The sequence below is a fragment of the Halyomorpha halys genome, unplaced genomic scaffold, assembly GCF_000696795.3.
Source record: "Halyomorpha halys isolate HHAL.00 unplaced genomic scaffold, Hhal_1.1 Scaffold91.1, whole genome shotgun sequence".
NCBI lineage: Eukaryota > Metazoa > Arthropoda > Insecta > Hemiptera > Pentatomidae > Halyomorpha > Halyomorpha halys.
The window spans coordinates 2,789,654-2,816,663 of record NW_027110755.1 but is presented as its reverse complement, the minus strand read 5'-3'; the positions used below and the strand labels follow the sequence as shown (position 1 = coordinate 2,816,663).

At 27.8% G+C, this 27,010-nt stretch overlaps 1 protein-coding gene across 1 annotated transcript; it reads left to right on the top strand.

Annotated features, from left to right (window-relative positions):
• The first annotated feature begins 474 nt into the window (after window positions 1-474).
• Smurf (SMAD specific E3 ubiquitin protein ligase) lies at window positions 475-26,667 on the top strand. The gene is made up of 15 exons (XM_014415034.3): window positions 475-612; window positions 3,509-3,547; window positions 3,679-3,787; window positions 6,571-6,704; window positions 6,992-7,199; window positions 10,545-10,658; window positions 11,554-11,678; window positions 14,185-14,476; window positions 16,522-16,687; window positions 18,978-19,196; window positions 19,287-19,465; window positions 19,566-19,703; window positions 20,896-21,079; window positions 23,833-23,971; window positions 25,029-26,667. The coding sequence occupies exons 1-15, from the start codon at window positions 558-560 to the stop codon at window positions 25,211-25,213; spliced, it is 2,286 nt and encodes a 761-aa protein (XP_014270520.1). The 5' UTR covers window positions 475-557; the 3' UTR covers window positions 25,214-26,667.
• The last annotated feature ends 343 nt before the right edge of the window (window positions 26,668-27,010 follow it).

The window sequence follows — 27,010 nt, the reverse complement described above, 5'->3', positions numbered from 1 at the left end:
TAGATATTGAATCCTAGAATGTTATTTGTTCTATTAATGAAGATTTCCTTCTAAAAAGGTTCTCAAATTCGTTCAAAACAGTCTAAGATGAGAAAAAAAAATCTTGCCTTTGACAACATTATCACTTTTTGCATATCAAAACCTTCGTTGAAGTTTAGGTACTAATTTATTGCTATCTTCATTGTTTACATCTATTAGATCAAGACGCAAACATTCTTTTTTGAGAGAATCCATCATATTATATTCGTAGTTTTCGCCACCCCATTATTATAAATCACTTCAAAGAATAAATGTGTCTGTATCTAATCAATGGTGGGTTTTATTTGTTAAATATTATTTTTCCTAAATAGCTTAGTAATAATTAAACCTTTTTAAATAATAATAATCGTATCTATTGAAAAATAAATTTAATTTTAAAATGGACACTTTTTTTTTGTTACGGCTACTCTTTGGCATCACTGTTCCATAGTTCAGTTATCTGTCTGCAATGGTTTCAGGGGTTAGCTAATAGTATTGTTTATTTTGTTTCATTTACTTATGACTGATGTTTGTCAACAATGTCAAACCCAGGTTTTAACAAAAACAATGGGGCCATGAAAATTCGTTTGACAAGTATGTATTCAAACATTATTTATTCGGTATTTTTCAAATACGACATTCGTTGATTTAAAAAAAAAAGTACTGTGCTGTTCTGAATATTTCGTTCCTCTCTCAAAAATTGAACATTAATTTACTATTGTTAACCACGAAATTAATACTATAAAATTTGTTTTATAAATCTGTAATTTTATATCATAACTTAATATCAAATTAATTTTGGGATATCCTATAGAATAGTTATGAATTTCACTGTTTTTCTCTTCATGAATGGATTTATATTTTAAACTACATCAATTGATATTAATTTATGTGATTATATTGGCTACCATATAAACTTTCATGAAATATGAGTATAGTTGATGTGTCAAATATCATTTATTGCATTGGTTCGAGTTTTCACCATAAATATCTTTTTTGTTTTATATTTTGAAACATATCAATGGTGTGTATTAATTGTGCTAGCTTTTAATATTTCGTAATCATTATCTTTAAAGTATTATGTTTAATAGTAATACCCACAAATTTTTTTTCTTTTTCAATCTGCATTCAAGAAAGAGCTGAACGTACTGTGTTTCTTTAGAGATTGATGAAAGTCTAAATTTCATTTATTCACAGGATGTCGTTCATTAATTCTAATCTTTGTGTTACATCCTGATTAGTGAAATGTGCATAGATATTTTTATTATGAATTAGAATGCTATTTGGATATTTTCTTTGGTTGAATAATAATTAGATTATCTCTGGTAGTAATTGTCATAGTAAATTACAGTCGCTAGTAGAAATGTATTTTCTTCTTGTGTCATAAGTTACTCAGAGCTGGGTATAATGTTCGAACACTTTGAAGCAATTTTTTTATATCACTATTTTGTCTGTATATATGTCACTACTTCATTTTTGTTTGATAATTAATATTTTCAGAAGGCATGTTATCTATTTTTATCAGTTTGGATATTTGTTGTAACAGTTACATGTATTCCGACTAAGTCACTAATCCATTCTTGCCAGTGTGGGAAAATCATCCCACTATAAGTCAACCCCTAAAATCACACTTAAATTTTTTATGAACAGAGTTTGCTTATGTTCAGCCTGTACAGCCCCATATTGTTTATGGGAAACTTTATTAATTAAAATTGTCTCTAAATTATAAAAAATGTAATGATTATTTAATAATCGAAATTCACAACCCTGTGGATCATGTAGATCTAGTAATATTTGGGCTGCATACATTTGTTTTCAAACATACTAAGGATTAAGGAAGATGGCTTTCATCCCAAGGATAATCATGGGAAATAATAGCTGTCCTATCATAATTAAATACATTAACAGTACTCTTAGTACTATCAGAAGTAAATACAATATAACATAATATCGATTAATAAAATAATGTACCAATAAAGTTGTCCAAATGTCATTAAGTGTCATGTTCTAACTCTTATTAAAAAGTTTGTTGTTTGGGTTATATGGTATAATAACAATAAATTTGTCTAAATAATATTTGTATTTTTGTGCACAATCTGTTCATTATAGAAGTTTATCATATTTTATTTTAAACCACATAATTTTTTATGCTAGTTGTTATGGAACCTCTCAATGCGATAGATTATGAAATTTGTAAATTTAATAAGTAAAATAAAATCACATTTTTAAATAGTATGTTAAATATTTTTTAAATGAATACATGATATAATTTATTTTCCTCGATTTTAATTGATTGGTCAATATCACCTGTTTTGCAATTTTATGTTAGTAATTAAAAATATGTAATACTTCTTATATACTTTTGTTTCTATGAATTTTAGGGTTTCAGTAGTCTCTTGTTATTATTTTATTTATATGCTCCGACAGGTTAATATTGGGTTACTAGTTTTATTATTATGGTTGTTTCGTAATTAGGGTGGCCATATGTCCTCTTATGAGTTTAACTGTCCCCACTGTTTTCCAGAAATTTTCTAATTTTTCTAAAAAAAAAAAAAAAAAAAAAACCCTTATAATTTTGAACTTAATTCTTATTACCAATAAGTTTTACCACCTTCATTAATATTGATGAGCTATTATGACTTTCATTTGACGTTATTTTACAAATTGTTGAATTTGCTTTGTGTCTCTCGGATTCAAGTGCATCAATAGAAAGAGTATGTATTTTCTGTAATGAATAAAATGTATTTTGCTGAAAAATGTATTCAAAGTAGAAACAGCAAGTTTTATGTTGATGGTTCATGTAAATCTCGACTATTCTTGGGTACAATTTAATGAAATGATTCTAAAAAAACAAGGATGTTTTGAAAAATGTAAGTAGTCAACATAAATATTTTTGTTTTAAAGATACTCAAACATACTATGAAACTTGTGTTAAAATACCCTCAAGTGAAATAAATTAACTGAACTGTTTGCTTAAACCGCATATTAACTTTATTGAAATGTAAGTTATTTATTTTTTGTTTGCAAGATTTTAACTTTGTAGTAATACATGTATGAAAATATGATCGTGGTTTTAATTTTACACTCCTAATTTTCAACATTTTTTCTTTCAAATTCAATCACAAATAGCTTTAAGACACAATGTTTTGACTTCAACATCTCAAAATTGTCTGGGACTCTCTTCCGTGTTATGAACTGAAACCTTTATGGCCTCCCTATCTTTATTATAAATTTCTTACATTGGCTTTTTGTGTTTGAAATTATTCATGACCAATTAATTAAGTAACTGTTTATAACATAATCATTAGTAGTTTTCATATAAGTTTAAAGACTTTTCTTACAATTTCTACTGTATTTTACTATTTCGTTAATCTGAGAATTTTGATGTCATACTAATGATGAGTGCTAATAGTTTATTGTTGATATTTAGAAAAATAAAGTTTTTAATCTATTCATTTTTAAATTTTATCATACTGTTGTTTTGTTTCAGTTCTGTGTGCTCAAAACTTAGCAAGGCGAGATCTATTTAGTGAGTAACTTCAGGCTATGCAAAACAAATTTTTTTTTGTTGTTTTTTTTAAGCTTATTTTTCAATGGAAGGGTTTAAGTTTCACTTTTCTTTTCCTTGTTTTATCTAATATTTTAACATTTATTTTTCAGGATTGCCAGATCCATTTGCCAAAATTAGTGTAGATGGTTCTGGGCAATGCCATTCAACAGATACATGCAAAGGAACTCTAGATCCAAAATGGAATCAGCATTATGACCTGTTAGTTTTTTATTTTGTTTTTATTTAGTTTATGATTTTCTTTAATTTTCTTTATTTTTTTGTTCTTATTAAATTTATTTATAGATTGATATCCCATAAATTAAATTAAATAATTATTTATTAATTATATTATTAGTTAATTATATTTTCCTTGAGTGCTATTGTGAACCAGTGAGACCAATTTAAACTTAGACCATGTTGAATTTAAAAATTCTTGTTCTTTATCCCTTCCCCTATTAAATGTTCCATGTTAATTTTATTTATTTCTTAAATTTTTATTTTTTTTTTATATTTTGGTATGTTTTTTATAAGAAAAATGTGTATAAAACTGATTAAATTTTATACTATCTCCCAAAAACAGTTACATTTTTTAGTTTTCCGTGGTTCCTACTTGTTCCAACTTTGATTATTCTATTGATACTTATTTCAAATTAATGATTCTAAGAGTATCAAATAATCAGTTTTTGGGTGAAAATTGGAATCTGATTCCTACCTAAATCAGATGTTATCTTACCCCATATTCAAGGGACTAAGGAAAGAAAGAGTGCTAAGCCAACCTTGAAATTATTTAAAGACAAAGAAGGGAGTATTCTCAGCCACAGTGACCAAATAACCGAAAGGTGAAGGGAATACCTCCAGGATCTGCTCGAAGAGTATGGACAGTCACCCCAAGTGGGATGAAAAGAGAGAGAGTAAACTACCTTGAAAGATGATTATATTGAAGAGGAGTATAAGACTGGTGAAATTCTTAGGTAGTGATAATATAACACAAAATTTTGAAATAAATGGTTCCTTAAAAAAATATATGTTTTGTTTTGAAACCAGTATGGAAGCGGATTTTCTCTTAAGAGTAAAATGAATAATATCTTTCAAGATCTTTGAAAACTTCAAATTCCTGGGTTCAATACCACAATTAAGTCAAACATCAATGTACATCCAACGATCTAATTGGGGATAATCAATTGAGATGTGTGGATATCTATTAAGAATAGAATCTAGCAGAATAGCTAGGAAAACCTATTGAGCCAAAGTGTAGAGGAAGCAAGGAAAGGGTTGACCAAAAACTAAATGGAAGCTAAAGTGAAGAAAAATTTCCAGAAAATTGTGTGAAACAAAAGAAAGGAACTAATGGAAGATCTAAAGAGGGCTCTATAAACTTCTTCCTCTAACTGCATAAGCAGCGCAAAATGGACTGAATATAATGACTAACTTGACTAGTTTAAATTTTGTTAAAACTTTAGGTAGTAACGATTTTCTTTTACTTGAAATAATAAATAATTTTTTTTTCTATCACTTGCAGTTTTTAGCTTATTACTTTTTACAATTTGTTAAAATGTTGCTTTTTTTTTTATTTGCTCAACACTAAAAAAAAAAAAATGTAATCCCAATTATATAAGTTTTAGAGAGTTGTATAATACCTCGTTTTCAAGATAATTTAATTTGAATGCTTTTCGGCCTAAATTTAATTCAAAATAAAAATTGTGCTTTTGTGGAATTGTTTTGTTTCATTTGAATTTCAACATAAATACTTTTATTTATACAATGCAGTGGGTGTTTAAAACTATATTAAAAAAAAGGCTGCAAGTACCTAAGCTAGAATGCCATTCATGAAGAAAATAAAATAACTAATTTTTCTTTTAATAATACTTTGATGTTATTTTAATGAATAACTTAATAATAAGAAGTAATTTTAATAATATAATATTAAATATTTAATAATAAGAAATTTTTTTTGGATTCACAATATATTTATTTCTTTGTTTTGATTGATCTGGAATAGAACTTAAATTACTTTTATTAATTCAAAATCTTTTAGATGATGGAATCAACAGTTAGTGTTGAGAGGTTAACTTTAGATAGCTCGTCAGTTTTATTGAGAATTAAGATATCTGGTGACTGAGGGTACATAGAGGATGGATAAGGTCTATAAGATTCTAGAAGACTAAATTTTTACTCCATCACTTTCATTTTTAACCACTATTTGTTTTTATTATCATATGGCATAAACCCAACTATATCATAACCATAAATCACTGTCATCGTAATTTTTTGAAACTACTCTTATTTTATTCAAAACTCTCGTTTTTAGATATGCAGCTATGAAATTTTTGAATTCCTTTCACTATTTTCCTTCTTCAAAAATTCTTTTTAGACATGTTTTCTTTTTTCATTTTCTACTTGTTTTGAAATAGATTAATTCAATATTTTTAATATCTTCTTCAGTCCATTTATACTGTAGCGTAGAAGTCATAATTTGATAATTACACACCATATCTTGTAAAGCTAAATGTTTAGCTGCATTTCCATCACCACTTACATTTTTCCTTACTATAGAGATTCAACTTTGTCATAACTACAGTTCTCTATCATGGCTCCATTGTGAAATTTTTATAAGTCTCTTTATAAAATTTTTCAAAAAACATTTTTTGTTGGCAAAAAGTTAATATCCCATTATGTTCCATTTAAAAGGAACTATTACACAGCTTTCTTGAATTGGAAATACATCTTTTCAGTACTGAGCATATGAAAAAAAAGTAATATTTTATGATTTTCAAAATTTCACTCAAAAACTGCTAAGATACCGAATTTAAAAAAAATGATGATTGGATTAAGAATGTTAAAGAGTTGGTTCAACATCAACCATTATCCACATCACTCAATGATTCCCCATTGTATTATTTTGTAATTTTTATTTTCTGTTGCCTCAATTTTTTTTTTATAAGTTTTTAGCAAGTAGTTATGGTCACAATAATAATCATAATCTTTTTATTTTTTTATTTTAGATATATCAGTAAAAATGATGGTATTACTATTAGTGTTTGGAATCACAGAAAAATACATAAGAAAGAAGGAAGTGGGTTTTTGGGCTGTGTACGGATATTGCCAAATGCTATTCAACGTCTCAAAGATACTGGTTGTAAGTGTTAAGTGTAATATATTAATGGTGCAACAATTGCTAATTTTTTTTTTTTAACTCACTGGGTGCAAGAGTTTTTGAGTTGAACAAGTAAACGGACATTTTAGCTCACTTTGTTTATCTTCACTTATTAATTTTTTGTAAGATGTAAAAAAGGTTTGGGATTTTTATTTTTAATAATACTACCTTATAATCTAAGCTGAGTTTGTAATAAATAGTATAGTTTTGATGTATTACCATTTTTACTTTTTAAAATTTTATTAATTTATAATATATTTTGATAACAGATCAGTGTTTAGAGTTGACTAAAGGAAGTAGTGATGACAGTGAGGTTGTAAAAGGTCAAATAGTTGTTTCTCTACTTTCAACCGAAGGATCCCCACAGTCACATGTAGATGGTCTTCCTTTTGGCTGGGAGGAACGAAGGACTTCCCAGGGAAGATTATTTTATGTTGATCACCGGTCACGTAAAACTCAGTGGACCCATCCTTTTAAGTAATAATATAATTATTTAGTTATAATATCTCTACTATTTATTTTTTAATTATCAGAGATGAAAATTTACATAGAATGTAAATTAGAAGTAGATATGTTAAAAAATGGTTTAAGGCGAATGGTTCTTATAACATCAATTTTTTAGACATTTCTAAACAGATATTTCTATATTATTCACTGTGACAATATCTTCCCAAACTAATTTTCCAAATGAGCCTTTCAGTTGACAGAGTTACAAACTCTAATTTTAGCAGAAATAATAATATTTCTTGTTCCAAAATTTTAATATTTTTCTTTTGCCAAAGTATGACAGAAATATAACAGTTAGCGAAAATAATCATTTATACAATAATGAATTGTTATTGGAAATGCTAAGAATGATTTTATGAAGATGGTCATCCTATCAACTAAAAGGCTTAAATATAGGTTAAGTAGAATTAAAAAAGTAATTATTTAGTAACTATGTCGATATGACAACAGTATTAGGCTGGCGAAATGGAAAAACTGTGCGTGCGCCTGCAAGTCAAACTCTTTTTAGAATAGATCTTTTATTCACATGGTATTTGTTATTCCACCCTTCAACTTTCTATGTAAAATATTATTTTTTCTAAAATCTTCAACTGTCCAAGAATATATAACACAACTTCTTTTTTTCACAGCTCTTATTTCTGGAAATGTGTTTTCAACCTGTAAAAAGTATTTTTCCTCTTATCTGCTTAAGTTAATTATCAAATCCTTTCATAGATTATATTTATCCATTTTTCACTACTAATAAAAGTGTGTTATGGTAAATTTTCTCAAATGAACAAAATTAATGGTACTTTCGAGGAAATTTTTTTAAAAATTCATCATTTAAGCCCCCGTCAGACTTTCAATGAGGATAGAACCTAGCTGAAATTAAAGAGCATTTAATTGTACATTAGCATGCCCAGTTTAATCAAAATTGCTGCTAGAGCCATTTTCGAGACAATCGAAAAAATGTTATAAATCGATTTTATAAAGTGGCACTTCTGGTTGGTCAGTTTTACCAAACAAGTTTCTATCACTTCTTAGGCGTATACCTGTTTTAAATATGTAATTTCACTTTCGTACCACGTTTCATTTTTGAGCTAGTCTAAAAAAAAGACACAAACACACTGACCATTTTGTGAGACGTTAACGGAATCTTGTCAAATAATTTGAGCCTTAAAAATTCTTCATACAGCTAGGTTCGTGGTATAGTACATACCTTAACATATCCCACTTAGTAAGAAGTAAAAAAAGTTCCATTATCTGAATTATTTAAATTTATAATTTTAACTTAAAAGGAGGCTATACCTCATTTTGGTTCTGTTATTTTTCTGTTTAAGAAGTGTTAATTTTTAATAAATAATTAATTTCATTAGTTCGGAAAATGGAACGTTTTAATTTTTCATCTTTTTTCCCAACCTTTACATTACTCATGTTATAAAATAAAAATAAAAAAAAACACTGAAATATTTGTCAGAATAGTGGCTCTACTATATCTGAAGTATAATATATGAAAAAAATATTAATTAAGTTATCTTACAATAAAATAAAATAATATATTTTTTTTTTATTGAATCATTAAAGTTGTTAAGTCAATGGGTGAGGAAGAGATAAGGTAATGTCTGGGTTGATTCATTAGTCTGTAAGGAGTAGGAGTACAGCACTATGCAAACTAAGAATGATTAAATCAGCAATAATGTTAAATATCTACTGTATAGGTACATCCAAATAACAATTGATACAAGTATAACCCCATTGTGATTCTTTTTTTATTGTATAACATGTGAGTATCAATTATATTGATATAAATTTGTTTGAATTATTGGATGTTTCTATGACATGTAAAATCCAGAAGGTTGAAATGAATGGAGTATTACAACTCTGAGTAATCCATTAGTTCTCTACAGAATCATTAATGTCACCGTAGTAGGTAAAAATCCTCTTAAATGATCAAAAACATTAAGTGTCAAAGTTGCTGAAGATATGTTTTAGTGTAGGGTTAGAGTTTTACAGAGCAGATTAAATAATATTAGTCCGAGAGAAAGGGGTTGAGAGGGATGATGAAGAATAGCAAAAGGGGAAATCTTCATTGTTATAATATAAGAGGATCAGTATTATTATTACTGTTTAAATATGTTTATGTTAAATCTGTTTTAATGGTAGACTTCTTGTTATAAAATACAATAAAATTTTGTTATAATGCTTCTATTTAACACTATTATAACACTATAACACTCTATTTTTTGTTAGTGGTTCGAACCATGGTTGGATGGTTTTCCAATGAAACTTCATTTGTTGTAACAATCTAATATATTTTTAATGTTTTGTTTTGTGAATATAAAACAGGTTGATTAAGTTTTTAGTACAATACCTGTTGGATACAACAGTTTAATTGATTCTGCGATCGTAGTTCATGGGATCTTCTGTTGTGTTTGGATAAGATGTTTCCATTGGAAATGTTTGAATTGAAATCTAATTAGTTTTAAGGATGGAGGATCAAATTTTTCCCTCACCTGCTTTCCTTTCACTTAGAAAGCTTTTAGAAAAAACCAGTTCATGAAAATCTTCAAAAAGAAAAAATTTATTTTAAGGCTGTTAGATAAATCTGATGTACAAAGGTTTTGCCATAATTAGTGTTAATGGTATTGAAAGAGCTTTAAAATGGAATAGAGGAAGAGATTGAAACTAAATTAGTCAACAGATGTTTTAAACGGGTTATATAAGATTTGCACTATTTTAGTTATTGTATGTTTTACATGCGCAAGACAAAACTTAAACCTAATTAATTTCAATTTTTTTTTACAAACGCTTTAAACCAAGAGCATCAATCATATAGATTTAAGTGCTTTTATTTATTATTTTTATTTGAATATTAAATCAATTTTCAAAATTTAGTTCAGTTGTTTTTATTATTCCTCAGTTACAGTGCTCTTTTTCTTTGGAACTTAGGCGTGTTATAGCAAGCTATTGTATTTTCAATTTTTTATAGAGGAAATTTTTATTTTTAATTTATGTTGCAATGTTCAGTTTACAATTAGCTTTTAGCTTTTTTTTTTTTTTTTTTCTTTTTTGGTGGATTTAAGGTTAATAATTCTAATTCATTAATTTATTTACTATCTCATTAATTTTTTTATTTGAAGTTTTTATATTAATCTCTAGTAGCCAGTAAGTAGTTGATTTATTAATGCTATCTACATTATTTGTTTATTGTTTTTTTTACTTGACTGTAGTTTACTGTAAAAGATTAATTTTTCCTTCTATGTTACATTGATTATATTATTTATTGAAAGTTATGATTATTTTACCTAGAAATATATATATATATTTTTTTTTCAGTCCTAGTTCAAGTCCTACTCACAATTCAAACAATGAATCTAATGTTTCTGCTAGAAGTGATGGGACTCCTACACAACCTATCGCACCTGCTAACAATAATGCTCAAAGAGAAAGGTAACTTTTTTTTAGCATTAAGTATATTTTATAGTTAAAACGACGCTAAAAATAATTTACTGTTTACTTTAATTGGCTCCTTTGATAATCTTTTTTTTTTTATTAATCAATAAGGTTCATGTTTCTTTAGAAATGATTCATTATTGTAAGGAGTAAAGCTTATCTTTTAAGATATCTAATATGTTGTCACCTCTGCCTATCATATTCCAGGTATTTTTAAAATTATTTTTATAAAATGAACAAGTGACAGTATATAAAACAGATGGCTGCTGTTTTCAATATTTATCTGTTTTTCTGATTGGCTGCTTTACTGTGTGGAATGTTGTGTATTTTGTCATTTTCAAGGCTTTCTTCTTCTTTTTTTTAATTTCAATAAATATTGTTTTGGATATTTATTTGCACAAAGATGTGGTCTCAGTTTTGGTAAACTATTAAAACAGTTTTAAAATGTATATATTAAAACAGATTTAAAGTTATCTTTATCTTTGAGGATGTTGTAGTTATCTAAGTAGAATTTTCGAACTGTTGATTACTCACATCATTACTTCTTTTAATTACAATAATTTTCATAATAAAATAAGAATTGACACGGTTTATTGATATTGTTTTTGCTTTAACTGGACTCTTGAATTTAGAACTATAGTTATTATTAAATTGATGAATGTCCATTTTTGAATCACCCATGGTTTTGTTCTTTTAGAGAAAATATTTTTTCTTGAATTTCTGTAAACTTCATAAATTGATAAATATTTTAAATCACATAAGTTTTTTTATTTCCATAATAGAGTTTTTTTCTCTTGTTTATAAGTATTCAGATTTTCTATTTAATTTAAAATTTTCTGAAACTTGACAATCCTAGGTAAAATATTAATTTTTTTGCTTTTTAATTTTCTAGGAGGACTGATTCTTGCCTACCTGGCTTACCACCAAGTCAAGCTAGGAGGAGGTCCAGTAGAACTAGGCCTAGTAACCATTCTCGCCATAATATTCAACAACCTCCAGATCTACCATCTGGATATGGTTAGTAATTTTCTCGTGACGACAACTATTTTTTACTTAAATTAATATATAAGCATAGGTTTTATTTATTATTGTTTAAATAATGCTATATTGAAGTTTGGTTAGATGTAAACCATAACCATCTTGAATAGAGGGTGTACATTTTTCTCTAATTATGGCAAATCAAGTAGTTTTATAAGTCCTTTTCTGAAAAAATGTGCACCAATAAAGGTATTAGGAATGAGGGGGATGTATAAAATCTGTTAATATCAGTTTGAAACATTGGAGAAGAGTTATTTCAAACCTTTACTACTGAAGTACTTATAGAATGGTTATATATCGTTACTAAGGTGACTGAGAGGGAAGACTTGTAGTTGCAATTACCAAGTTATCAATAATTATCTGTGCTCTCTGACGAGTTCATTTGATAAGATAATTTTTATTAAAATTGATTTGTACTTATTACATAAATCACTTAACTGACATATAAATAAATAACTATACATCATTTGTAATATGGTTTATATAGGAGAGAATTTAATAAATAAAATAAGAACATCGGCTTCCGAACCTGTTGGTCTTAATAGATCAAACATTAAGTCTCTTGGAATCTGCTTTAGAACCGTCTAATGGCCTGGCAATATGACTTATTGGAGGGAAAATGATAGTATAGATACTAAACTAAATAAATTGAAAAAACAATTGATTAAAACAAATAATATTATAATGATGTGAAGGTAGCTGACCGTAGATATATAAGAGGAGAATATGGTCGGAGGGGGGAGGGTGCGGTCAGCAGGAAAAACAAATAAACAAACAAATTATTTATTTGTGCTTATAAATAATTTGTTTGTGTTTTTTGTGCTGACCGCACCTCCCGAACAAATAATATATATGTATATATAGTTGACCGTAAAAATTTAAATATAAGAAGATGATCAGGGTTGTGGTCAAAAAAAGAACAAGTAGTTTATAACTATTTTAATGTCCGACGTTTTGCCCAATTTGCAGGGCTTCATCAGGGCTAAAAATATACAAAAAAAAACCAGAATATTACTACAATAAGGTAATTTAAGCTAGGATAAATATTATGTAAAAATATAGTGATAAGAAATTACATATAAATAAAAGGAAGGAAGACATAAAATAGTATGAATATAAAATAAACTTGAATAAACAATGATAAGAATAAAAATTAAGTAACAATGGCAAGAGTAAAAATTTTAAAATATACTGTTAAAAAAAGTACAGGAGATTTACATAAAACAAAAAAAAATTAGTTAATAGAAACATGTGAAGTAAAATTTACAAAAAGCAAAACAAAGTAAATGTGAAAGTAATAAAACATAGATGAACAAATATAAGTGAATGCAGCAATAAATAATATAAGTGATAGAGAGATAACAAACAACCTGCTGTTGAACTTATTTCACTTATCATTATCATCACCTATATTGTTAACATTCTATCACAATTTTTCACTTATTTCTATACTTTATTACTTATTTTTAATCTTTTTATGTACTTCTTATTATTAAAATAGTTATAAACTATTTGTTCTTTTTATGACCGCAACCCTGACCATCTTCTTATATTTAAATAGTATTATACTTTTCAATAATCCATTGAAAATGAAGGTCTAGCTCATGATATTAAAGATATCTATTATCATTGTTCCTGAATGTGGTATAAATAATTCTTAAAGGTCAGGAAAAGAAAGGCCTACTCTGCTAAGCCTCACCAGCTCCTAAAAACCAAAATATTTTTCAAAAACTGAATTATACAATAAGTTATGATTGAAACTCTGAAAAGTGAGAAAAGGATAGTGTACATTGTATATTTGTTTTTCTATGGTTGTAAATAACATATTATTGTTAAATGAAGTTTTTGTATAGACTGTTATATATAATTTTATTCATTTTATATTTGAGGGTGTACTAATTTTAATAATGGCCAACTCCAACAAATGGCATATGCTTATTACAGATTTGTATTGATATGTTTTAAAAACCAATTCTTTTCCAGGTTGTTTATTCTATTATTTAGGTGTGTGTAAAGTTGAGATTTATTGTATGGTAGCATTATTGAGATAATATGCAATAATAATAAAATATATATGGTTGTTGAAATTTTTAGCTGTAGTGTAGGATTTTAACTTGATGAATGCATTAAAGTTGACAGGATTTGGAATGATTAATAATATATTGTAAAATTGACTAGAAAAAAATAAAAATGAGGACATGACGAGCATGTTGGGGTGAAGAAACCAGAGTACCTGTTCAGAATAATATGAGTTCAATTCTCTCTTTGGTTAGTCAATATTTATTTTGCTGCAGCCTCAAGAAATGAATCCTGACATTCTTAGAACTGGCTTTGTAGAACTTCAATCGAAGTTTAGGAAAAAATCACATCTTTAATAAAATGATCTGTTAAAATTTTACGTTCTTCTTTTTTCATCCAAGATTGTTATAAGATAAAAATAATTATAATCACGTATAATCCTTAAAGCTATTTTTTTCCTTTGCAGAGATGAGAACTACTGAGCAAGGCCAGGTATATTTTTATCACAGTGCAACAGGTGTCAGTTCTTGGCATGATCCAAGGGTACCTAGAGATACTGAAGCAGAACGCCTGGGGCCTCTTCCTCCTGGATGGGAATCACGTCACACACCCTCTGGTCGTGTTTACTATGTTGATCATAATAACCGTACTACACAGTTCACACACCCTGCTGCCCTTTACCATTATACTAGGCAACAGCAACAAGGCAGGCCAAACCAGCAACAGCAACCTCCAAATCAACACCATCAACAGCAGAGGTAAATAAGAAAAAGAGTTTGTTAGTCAAAACTTTAAAAAAACAAACATTTTAATGGTATTCAGAATTATTTACTAAATAATGTTTTTTTATTAAGATAATTATTAATTATTATTTTATGTACAACTGTATAAAGGAACAACATTGTTTTCTGCTTTTTCATTCATGAACATATTAAAGAGTATTACGAAGACTCAACCAAGTTTTTCCAAAATTCAACTATTCTTCAATTTGATTATTTCTTTTTAGTTTAATGTACTATCTTACTATGCATCTTGGACCCAACATGACAAACAGTTTCTCATTTAAATTTAAAGCACACATGAAATTGCTTTCACCACCATAGTATTTAAAATACACTGTTGTTTTATGGAACAAAGTGTAGAGAATTGATATCAAGGTTACTATTGAAATATATTACATATAAACTATATTACAAAAAAAATAGAATTGCCATCAATCATGGAAACATTATCGACATACCATCATATAAGTTAAATTTGGTTAAGATTTTTATCAAAATGGTTTATATAAAAATAATTGCTAGCTCCATCATTAACATTGGTAAACGTAAGAATGATTTGGAAATCAATTTAATGTAATAATAGATGAAAATGGTTGTTACTTTGTTGTTTCTGCATCTTGATCTATTTTGAAATATATATAATATCATAACATTTTTTTCTCGATCTTAAGAAAAAATCAGGAATCTAATTTCTGATTAGTAATGTGGTAATTATTCATCATTTTACGGTGATATTTTGGGTATTCTGCTATCATTCTGAATTTTAAAAGTTTTTACCAATTCTCAATGGACAATTTTAGCCATATAGTTGTGTCTTAGTAAATATTCCTTCCCAGCAGGCAATTGACAACCTGATGTGATGCTCTGAATTGACTGATTCTGTTCTACATAGCCGACATGATTCCATAATGGCTTCTTCACTTTTCTGGTATCTATAGTTCCTGGTTGCCATCGCCTGGTCCTGAAAGGCAAAAATCAATCCTTCTGTTTCAAGTAATAAGATATCCCTTCTAAGCCACATTTGGGATGCATTCATATCTACTCCTTTGGACAAACTGTGGTAAAATCTTCCATGAAGTTCTTTTGATTTCCACTTATCAAGCTGGAGTTCCTGATTTACAGCTAGGGGGTTATTTTCATTCTGAAGGTTAAGGGTAGTATAGACACTATCCAATGCTGTAATAGTTAAGATAACCCTTGATGTTTAATTGGCTATAAAATAGTTCCAAAGATGTTCTTCATCTTACAAGAAGCTGGTCCTCCTCCAATATAGCCAAATAATCTCCTCTATATTTTGCATCTCCATTAACTTTTGCTTCCTCCCTCCATCTTCGAGCTGCCTCAGGTTCTCCTCCACATAATCCAGCCATCTCATTTCGGGGCAACCTCTTTTTCACTTATATATTCTACCGATCTTATTCGGTAGGCTCTTTTTTAATAATGCTTCAATGCTGGGTTCCCGAAACAGTTCCATCAACATCTCATTCCTTCTTCTCCAAATCCTATTCTCAGCAATTTCATCCCATATTCTTCTCAATACTTCTCTCTTCTAGTAGTTGAGCATCAATTCTGATTTTCTTCTCAAGGGCAATGTTTCACACCCATACATAACCATTGGCTTTACAATGGTTTGATAGATGACAACTTTAATTCTTTTAGAGAGTGCTCTAAACTTCAATACTGTTTGCTATAAAAAAACAGCCTATCTCCTGCTGCCCCTCCTGGCCTGTATTTTGCTCTCTATTTTGTTGTCGTTTGTAACTAGGCTTCTCAGGTACTTAAACAGGTTACGGAACTATAACTGTGATCTTTGAAAGTTACTGTTCACTTCCTTTTCTCTTCTTGAACTTTTCATTAACTCTGAGGCCTATTTGAGCTGTTGCTTCTTTGAATTCCTGGAATGAAATCAGTAAATTACTAATAAGTAATAGTGTAAACTATTTAGTGTATTACATGTGAACCTTTGTAAATCATTGGTTTTCTGTTCTTATTGTAATATTTTTGATTTGTTAATTAAACAGAAGTATGGAGAAAGGGGAGGTTGGAGAACCATCCGAAGGTGAGGCTTTGCCTAAGTACAGAAGAGATCTGGTTGCTAAACAAAAGATATTGAAGGGAGAATTGACTGCCTTACAGCCTCAGAGTGGGCACTGCCGGTTGGAAGTATCAAGGCATGAAATATTTGAGGTACTCATTGTATTCATTGCATTTTATTTAATTTAGAAATATTAATCATTATTTTAGTTTTATTACTGTACAATGATAAAGGGTTCTTTATCATTTGTTGCCTAAGTAATATTCATAATTACGCAGTACTAACACCCTGGTTACCTATAGTTGCAAAAGACTTTTTATAAAAAAATCTGTCTGATGAGGGAAGGATTCAACTCATTCCCTTTAAATTCAGCGATTTAAAAGATTTCAGAGAACTGTAATTTGAACAGTTCATCATTGTTGTTATTACCAGTGGACTAATTGTATTATTACTGATATAGTAGAGGTTGAACACTTCTTTACAAAGAATCTTTCTGTACTTTACATTTTTAGTTTATTGAAAAACATTTCCAAACTAAAGGAAACCTAACTATAACTAAAGGAAAACTAAATGAGTTTATAACGAAAAAAATAAACTAGTCTTAAAAATGAAAATGTCAAAGAAATAAAAAGTTTTAAATTAGAACCAAATAGGATAAAAACAAAAAATGCAAACAAAATCTTATATTTTTTTAATTTTCAGACAAAAATTATATAGCAAAAATAAAACAAATATATATATATGGAAAAGAAGAAGCAACAGTAAGGTTCTAATTATATGAACTTGAAATACTTGGATTCCAAGGAAAAATAAAAGGCTAATATTAGAATTGGAAAAGGCTCTGCTTGATATGGAATGACATATTAGATTAATTTTGATTACTAATTTTTTTAAATATTTTGATAAGCATTGGATGTATATTAAATATTAAAAATTACTTAAGGAGTCAAACTTAGTAAAGATGGGGAGAAGGGATCTAAAATAATTTAACAGGATTTTATTTTATACTTATATACAGTCTCACTATAAATAAAGTGGATACTTGAATTTACAGAAATTGCAGAGTAATCCCAAAAGATCTATATATTCTTCTAAGCTATTGCCACTTCAATTGATGCATTTTTGTTGGGGTTTTAACAGTTTTTCTATCCTCATGCCTATCCTGTTTTTTATTCCCACAATAAATGTGGAACATTATCAGATACCCTCTCTGTTCCCTAAATGAAAGAACATTTGGCCAGAAGAAGGTTTAGCTTGGATCTCAAGACGAAAAATGAAGTTCAACACTTTCTTAAGGGTGTAACAAAAAAACTAGAATGATACGATCATAGAAAAAGTCACACCATTTTCAGAAATATGTCGATCACAATTGCTGCAATTAAGTAGAAAAGTAGACAAATCTTCATATAAAAATTATTAAAAAAAAAAAGAATGTAGTATTTATAAAAAAATAGGAAACCTTACTTTTGAGGTTATTATTTATATTAGGGGCAATTTAGGAAAGTTGCATTCTATGTTTGGCTGAAATTCCTTTAAATCATTTCAATGTGCCTTTGGCAGATATGATAGCTTCTTGTCAGTCCTGTTTCTGCGTAATATTATCTTTACGATCATAATCATGTTTTCTTTAAGAATTAAAATAATCAGTTTTATTTTCTTATTTAACTATCATTAATTTTTTTTTGTATAAACAATATATATTTAAGATTCTTTACTCTGTAAATTTTAAAATAATTCATTATTATATCTCTTTGTCCAGATTGTTTTATCTTTTCTATTTATGATAAAATTTAAAAAGTTAGTTCAGAAAAAGAGAGTGGTCAATGAAGAAAACTCTAATCAGTGAAACTAATTTTTCATTGTTTGCTAATATTTTAGATTAAGTCCTTCACTTCTTCAGGGCAACAGATACAGCGGATTTTCAGTAATAAAAATTGTTTATTTGAAAATTTGTTGGTAAATCTTATAACTACTTATTCTATAATAGTATAATATTAATGCAATAATGTTCATAACATCTAAATACGGTTACTGGTAAATATTAATTTGTTCTTCTTTTATTTCATTTTCTACTGATAATTAATCCTTGGCTGTCATTAGATTAATGTTAAAATTTCTCCATTGAAAGTCAGGTACATGCATATAAATACATTTCCATTACTATTTTATTTAAATTATTAATAACACATGTCCACAAAATAGTAGCAAGAACTTGATAATGGACAAAAGAGCCCAAAAGTTTATTCGGATGACATAATTAAAAAGGGTATTAATTCCTGAAAACATTAAAGAATAAAGTTTTAACAAAAACCCTTTAGAACTTATGTTGTAGAATTAGAGCTGAATATTTATTATTTAAATCAATTTTTTGATTTTAACAATAAGAAAGATTGACATCTGTTTGCTGACATTTAGGCTTTAATTATTATTTTGTTGTTGCAGGAGTCTTACAGGCTAGTTATGAAAATGAGATCAAAAGACCTAAGGAAGAGGTTGATGGTAAAATTCAGAGGCGAAGAAGGCTTAGACTACGGTGGTGTTGCCAGGGAATGGTTGTATCTTTTATCTCATGAGATGCTGAATCCACAATACGGTCTTTTCCAGTATTCAACTGAGAGCAACTATACATTACAGATCAACCCTGACTCAGGAGTCAATCCAGTATGATTTTAATTAGTTTATTAAAAACTACCAAATTAAAATTTATTATTCAATCTATTTTGCTCACAAAATCATTTTGATTCTATTTAGGAGCATCTATCCTACTTCCACTTTGTAGGAAGGATTATTGGTATAGCTGTATTTCATGGTCACTACATCGATGGAGGGTTTACAACACCATTTTATAAAATGTTGTTGAACAAGCCCATCACCTTGGATGATATAGAAAGTGTTGATCCTGAGCTTCACAGAAGTTTGAAATGGATACTGTAATATTCCTATTATTATTATTTTTTTTTATGGTTCATGTCATATATTTTAGCCACTATTTTTCTTAACATTAATCAATTTTTTTTTATATCTATATAGCGAAAATGACATTTCACCTGTTATTGATACTACTTTTGCTGTGGAATGCAATAGTTTTGGAGTTTTAAAAGTGCATGAATTAAAAACAGGTGGTAAAGACCTCCCTTTAACTGAAGAAAATAAGAAAGAATATGTCAAGTATGATTATAACTTTTTATTTTATGTATATTACTTTTGAATGTTTGATTAAAATTACTTCTGTAACAATTGTTTGTGTTTAGAGTATATCATCTAAATGATATTCATTAAAATCTTTATCATTTTAAAATTTTTAAATGTTTATCATTATAAAACATTAAAACTTTCCAGATTTTCTCTTATGTGTAAATAGAGCTCAGGCAGCTCTAGTGTCTAAAGAGGAATATAGAGTTTTTTTGATGCAGCTCTAGGTTAGAGCTGCCTGAGTTCTATTCACACAAAGGAGGAAATCTGATAATATTTTCTCTGACAGTGGTGGAACCAGAGAGATCTGGCAGATATCTCTGTTATTTTCTTTTGCATCTGTTCACATCTGATAATTTTTATGTACTTTTCTCTCCAGGGCCCTGTTTCATAATGAAACCTAATAGTGTTAGTTCATAGTACAAGTGTAGAAACTAGTGGGGCAATAATACTAATACTTATTTTTTTCATGATAGGGATGACTATTAGTGATATTACAGGAATTAAAAAATACAAGTTAACATTGTACAAGTCTGTGTGATTGAATTGAGATAAATCTACAAGACTAATAGTATTAGTTTGTACTTTATTATCAAACAGGGCCCAGATTGTAAATTATATAAAATTTAAAAATGTGTAGTTACTTCATTAAATGGCTGGAACAGTCAGAACAGCTAGGCCAGTTTTGGTTTATTTATTGTTGGAAGAGAAGACAAAAAAAAGGTTAACAGTCATGTGGGCTAAATATTTTTTAAGAAATAAGCAGTGTTTATAATCCATTTATTAACAGTTTTATTCTCTCACTGGAATCTCCATTTGCTATGAATTTCAAACTAAAATTGATCTGGTATTGTATTTGTATTTATTCTCTGGCCGAAATCTCTATTTGCTACGAATTTCAAACTAAAATTTATCTAGTAATACATTCAACCAGAGTAACATAGAAGATTAACTTGGTAGATAAAACTTGAATAATACTGATTTGTTTCTTTCTAATGTCAGAGCTCAGTAAAAAAAAATGTAAAAAAAAGGTTTTAAACTTTAAAGTGATATTTTATAAGATGTGATTATAAAGTTTTCTTGTAAATAAATATTTCATAATGTTAGATGACAAGAATGATGGAGTGTTTAATACCACAGACAATAGAGACTTTTTTTTACTTTGCAGGTTATATGTGAACTATAGGTTCATGAGAGGGATTGAACAACAGTTTCTTGCATTGCAAAAAGGCTTTACAGAGTTGATTCCCACGCATCTCTTACGACCTTTTGATGAAAATGAGCTGGAATTGATTATTGGAGGCTTAGGATCAATAGATATTGTTGATTGGAAGGCTAACACAAGATTAAAAGTATGTTGGTTTGTGCATGAATCTTTTAAAAAAATAGTTTATAATTATTATAAGCTTAATTTATTTACCCCAGGTACAATGTCTATATTCCCATAAATGAAAATTTAATTTATTTGTTTTTGTGCTTTGAAACAGCTTCTATCAACACAACAAATACTTATTTAGAGAAAGTTATCTGACCATAATTTGCAATCTGTATTGGAGTATTATGTATATATGCAATAATTATTATTAGGAAACTTGACAGAACGATTCTCTTGACTGGGATCTGTATTTTAATTTTTTAATGAATTAAAATAATTTCTAATTATTTTTACAGAATGAAAATAAAAATCATTATTATTTAAGGTTAATTATTCATGTGTTTAGAAATAAAATTATTGATTTTAAATTCCATTAAAGCTGTATTTAGTATTTAAGATTTAATATCATCATGGATAGGATAGGTGGCAACTTATTCTCAACAGAGCAAGATTCTCTTTATTCTGTAGATCTGTTATAAAAAAAGTTTATGAAACCATTGTAGTTCCAGTTGTAGCTAAAGTGAGCTTTTGTTCTGTATCTTTTGTTGATCAGGGATTGGGAGTAACCACTTTTTTGAGATTTTCTGCTTCAACTCTATTCCAGCATCAATGTATCTTTAGAATACATTAATTAATAATCCACTCCATGCTCCAGAATTACATAAATCTTTTCTTTGATATATTATTACAATATATATATTGATTTATAAGAGTTCAAATAATCAAAGAAAGGGAGGAAAATATTCATATTAAAAAGGGTTTGATTAAAAGTTCGTAATTAGGTATACAATATGATTTTTGTTTTAAAATGTAATTAACATATTGTAAAAATAAATATACAAAGCATATTTGTATAATAAAATACTACAGTTAAATGGTCCTCTAGTTGAGTAAATTTTTTATGGTGAAAAGGGCTGAAAAGAAATTATCACTTGAATCCATCCTGAGGCCATTCGATAAAGAGAGATGACTTTTCCTTGATTTGTCCTTTGTTATCTGACTGGCCAAAAGCTCTACATTGGTTTGGGAACCATGAGTACCAATATAATCGTAAACATGAATGAAAACCCTGAAGTTTTACACATAAGTTAGGTTGGGTCTACCTTGGGTATAATGGAATAGAATTTGATGATTATCATGGATTTGAAAACTATCCTGTGTTTACTGTGAATTTAACAAATCCACGCTTATTCAAATAATTTTAAAGGTATATAGAGAGCATTTATTTTTTTTTTTTTTAGAAATTATTTCAATTTCACAGAATTTAACATAGTACAAAAGTTGGCTGCAAGCTAAATCATCTCATTCATTGTGTTAAAGCCATCTCAAAATTGACCATGTCTTTCTGAAGGAAAGCTTTACAAAAAAAACAAAAAAAAAACACGCTGGCTCGGATTATAAACATTTATTTTGCTAAGTTGAAAAACAAAATAAAATCTTAAGAAATAAAATTAAGAACAAACAAAATTTACAAAATTAATAAACATAAAATAATTACTAATGGACGAACACTGATGGGTCAGAGGCGATAGGTCCTGAAAGGTCCACTCAAAAAGTTCAGAGTGACGGTGCTTTACTTTTTAAAGTCCTGCTGTTCACACGTTGATGGGCCCAAACGTCTATATGGTGCTCCAACAATTCCCGCAGAAGGGGTCTAGTGACAATTTGTGACTACACAAAGGTGGCTGGGTGACTGACATTAGGCTGTATATTATTGTATTGAGGCAAAATAATCCCTATGCTGTAATTCCAGCATGTACACATTACAACACTAGTATAAATAAATCTTCCTCTTTTAAAACAGAAACAAACTTCCAACAAAATAAAAAATTGAAATACTACGACTATTAACAAAATATATTTACAAATTAATTATTACATGTTGCATAAACACATTGTGTGAACAATTAACTAGTGTATGGGAGTCCGGTCTTTGAATCAGAAAGTGCTGACAAAAATTATATCGTTACAACAGAAATAACCAAGGAGAACTATAACATATTGATTTTTTTCAATATGAGTGTTTTTCACGGGATTGAAAAAAAATGTTAAATTATCGAGAATTCACTGAACATGTCAAACAATTTTTTTCATTTACAACTAATTTAATTATTACAAAATTTATGATACAACCAAAAATGTTTAGTTTGATTTTAATAGTTAAAATGTCTGACAGCAAATCACCCTTCAATTTATAGTTTGATTTTAATAAACATAATGGCTGGGAGCAAATTGTCCTTCAATTCATAGTTTGATTTTAATAAATAAAATGGTTGACAGTAAATCACCCTTCACTGAAATTCTAACTGTCTCTTAGTAATAATCTTAATTTGGAAAATTGACAGTCACTTGCTCGAGAAATTGGTATGCCATGCCTCATGTGATTCTGTATGCTTTCTGATGACCTCTTAAGCTTATTGTTGAAAATTATGTCACTGGCCATCAATGAATAGCTTGTAGTTCTTCTAATAAAGAAACTCTGTAATTCAAACGACTTTATTTTATTTTCAGAATTACTTGAATGAGTTATTATTTGTGGTTATGCCCATTATATAATAAATATTCGTTCTTTAATAAATGCATTTTCATGGGATAATTTTTTAATATTTATCTGTAACCAGAACACTTGGCCAAATATTAATAATGTAATGTTATTCGGTTAATAATAACTTTTTTATTAAAATATATATTGATATTAGATACCATATGCTTACTGTTATTGGTTTTCAGCATTGCACTCCTAGCACCCCTGTTGTTGTATGGTTCTGGCAGATAGTGGAAAATTTCAGTGAAGAGATGAGGGCACGTCTGTTGCAATTTGTTACTGGCAGTTCAAGGGTACCTTTACAAGGATTCAAATCTCTTCAAGGTATTTTAATTTTATAGTTTAGTTTAATGTTTTAATTAACAACAAGGAAAAACAGATGAACCATATTATTTAAATCCTATTGAAGATTTCATAAAGCACTGTTTATATTATTAATATTTATTTTATTATATTTGTTCTACTAGTAAAATTATTAGTATCTTGGCTTAAAGTTAATATTATTATAGTACTAGTTGTTTGATTAAAATTTTCAATTATTTCTAAGATGATCAAGAATTTTAAATTAGTTTCACCAGATCTCTCTTAGCTTCACTTGTATGCATATTGTTTGTGTGTTTAAACATAATAGTTTAAGTATCTGCTTAACATTATTTTTAATTCTTGTATATGTGTAACGTGTCAAACCCATTTATGACTGGTTGAGGTTCATTTAATTGTATTCAGTTTTTAAATAGTGTCCTTCCTTTTTCTATTTGAAATGATTTAATTTTTCTTTAAGATCAAAAGAATACGTGAGATAAAAAATGTTTGCTGCCCTATTAGAATGGGCCATAATGGAAACTAGTTAATTTTATTCTGGATAATAAATTTGATGGAATCAAGTTATTTATTTCATTGTTGCATGTCATATGTGCTGAATAGTAAAGGAAGTAGAATTCATAAAGTTATTATAGACATTGTTCTCAATACTATTAGTAAAATTAATAAAATTCAATGAGAGATAGGAGTAAAAAATTGAATGAACTTCATTCTTTGGCCTTATACAACTTTTTTATTTTCATGGAAAAAAATGAGGAGAATATAAGATATCAAATAATTAAAATGGACTGGAAAAGCGACAGATTTCTGGAATGTTCAAAATATATAAATAAATGAAGTAATATCAAGAGTTTTTTCCTTGAAAATAAATAAATGATAAAATTTAATAAACTTTTAGTCTAAATAAATTATCATAAGGAATAGTGTGAAGGAGATTTATTTTATAAACTATCTTACAGCTAACCTACTGAAACTGTTATGTGTAGTTTTTACTCCAAATAGCAATTTGAGAAATAATTATTATTGCTTATTAATTACATTTAACATCCACATCTTATAGGTTCGACTGGCGCTTCCGGCCCAAGATTGTTCACAATTCATGTAACAGATGGTCCTCAAGAAAATCTACCTAAAGCGCATACTTGTTTTAATAGGATTGATTTGCCACCTTATGAGTCAAAAGAAAAACTTTACGAGAAGCTCTGTCAAGCTGTTGAAGAAACTTGTGGTTTTGCTGTAGAGTAATGGTTTGTCTTATAAAAAAATATTTACTTTACTTTCAGATAGTATAAAGTCTTAGTTTCGTGAGTGAGAATGAGGTTGCCAGACCTTTATTGATAGTTATTTTTATATGTTTACTGCTGCTATATCCAATCAAAGTTATAAGAATGGTAGTAGAGTAATAAATAAATAAATAAATGACTGACTATTGGAAATATAATTAACATTCTTGACCTGCTTTCGTAGTAGTTAGGTGATTGTTGTAATTACTGTTATGTTATCAGTAAAACTGCTTATTATTGCACTGTTATTTTATTGGATAATTTTTTTTTCAATTATCCAAGTTTAGAATAAATTGCTATTTAATAGTAGATACCATTAGAATTGTTGATTTGATAAAACAGATCTTACTTTATATCTGTTATTTACTTTTCTTTTATGTATACTATTATTGTTATTTATTAATGCTTTCAGATGTTATTGTTTGTGTTTGTCTGGTAACCTTTACGTTTTTGATGAATGTAAAATCAATTGTGATAATTAATTCTAAATAATTTAAAATTCTAAATAAGACAATACAATTAATTTAAGTAAATTGTTTGTTTAAAAAACAAATATAAGTAGAATTATATATTTTTATATTAAAGCAAAATAACCAGCACCTAGTTATTGCGTAATGTAAGAATCTCTTTTGTGTTGGTACTGTTTGAATTTATAAAACATGTTGAATATTTAATGTGATAAAATAGTGTTTTTCTTTCTTACGATTTAAAATAATTTGCTATACAAAATTGATTCAATTTTGAAAGAATAATTAATAAGAAATATGTTAAACATGTTCATTATATAAATCATAGAACTGATTTAAAATAATTGATATTGATATGCAATAGTTGTTTATTTTTTTTAAGTGGTATTTGCCTTTTTGTTTTATTATATTTTAGCACTGCACTAAGATTTCTTTTCCTTTTTTTTTTTTGTTAGCACTAAAATTTTTAAAATTATTTATATAATATTTTTTATTACTTTTTTAATATGGTTTTAATTTATGCGATGTTAGGCCTTTGTGCCACATTTATATTTTGTAGATATGTCATGTAAATACGTATAAATATATTTATATAAATAAATAGATTGTTAATATTTTTATGTCATTTATTAAAGATATATTCTTTCAAGCATTTATGTACTTGATGAATTGTATATATTTATATAATGAAGTTTCTATTGAACTGCTTAAAAATGGTTGGATTGTATCATGACTTAATCAATACTCAATGTATTGCATCTTGTGTTCATTACAACATATGGAACTATTGAAATACCAGTCTTTCAGTGGTCAATTGTGGCATTATGTTATAGTATTCCAAAAGAAATATAATAATTGCTGAAATAGAAAATTTCAATTTTATTATTTATAATCCAGTTTATGCTGAAGATTTACAATAAAATTGAAAAATAAAGGTTTTATACACAGATTTTTGTTTGATGTTTTATTTATGTTTATGTTATCTTTCCAATTCCCAATAATGTATACTCCTGCCATAAGTTAGATTATTAACTCCTACAGAACGTTGTCTCAGAATTGAAATAATATAGTTTTCTTAATAGACAAATAATGATATTAATATAATAAGAATTAGTGATTATTTAGATTAATCTTGCTTTTCACATCCAGATTTTATGGAGATATGAAATAATTACATAATTTTTGTATATACATGGTTTGTTCACAAAGTTTCAAGACTGGTCTCAGAATCTTTGATCTCTGGGTGGACTTAATTCTTCTAACGCCAAAGCACTCCAACGTAAAACTGACCT

What these genes read in the sequence shown, in the direction of transcription:
- Smurf (XM_014415034.3), top strand. Translation starts at nt 558, where the DNA reads ATGTCAAACCCAGGTTTTAACAAAAACAATGGGGCCATGAAAATTCGT. An exon ending in TGGAATCAGCATTATGACCT is followed by an intron (nt 3,788 to 6,570) that starts GTTAGTTTTTTA and finishes TTTTTATTTTAG; the next exon opens with ATATATCAGTAAAAATGATG. An exon ending in CTGACTCAGGAGTCAATCCA is followed by an intron (nt 19,197 to 19,286) that starts GTATGATTTTAA and finishes GATTCTATTTAG; the next exon opens with GAGCATCTATCCTACTTCCA.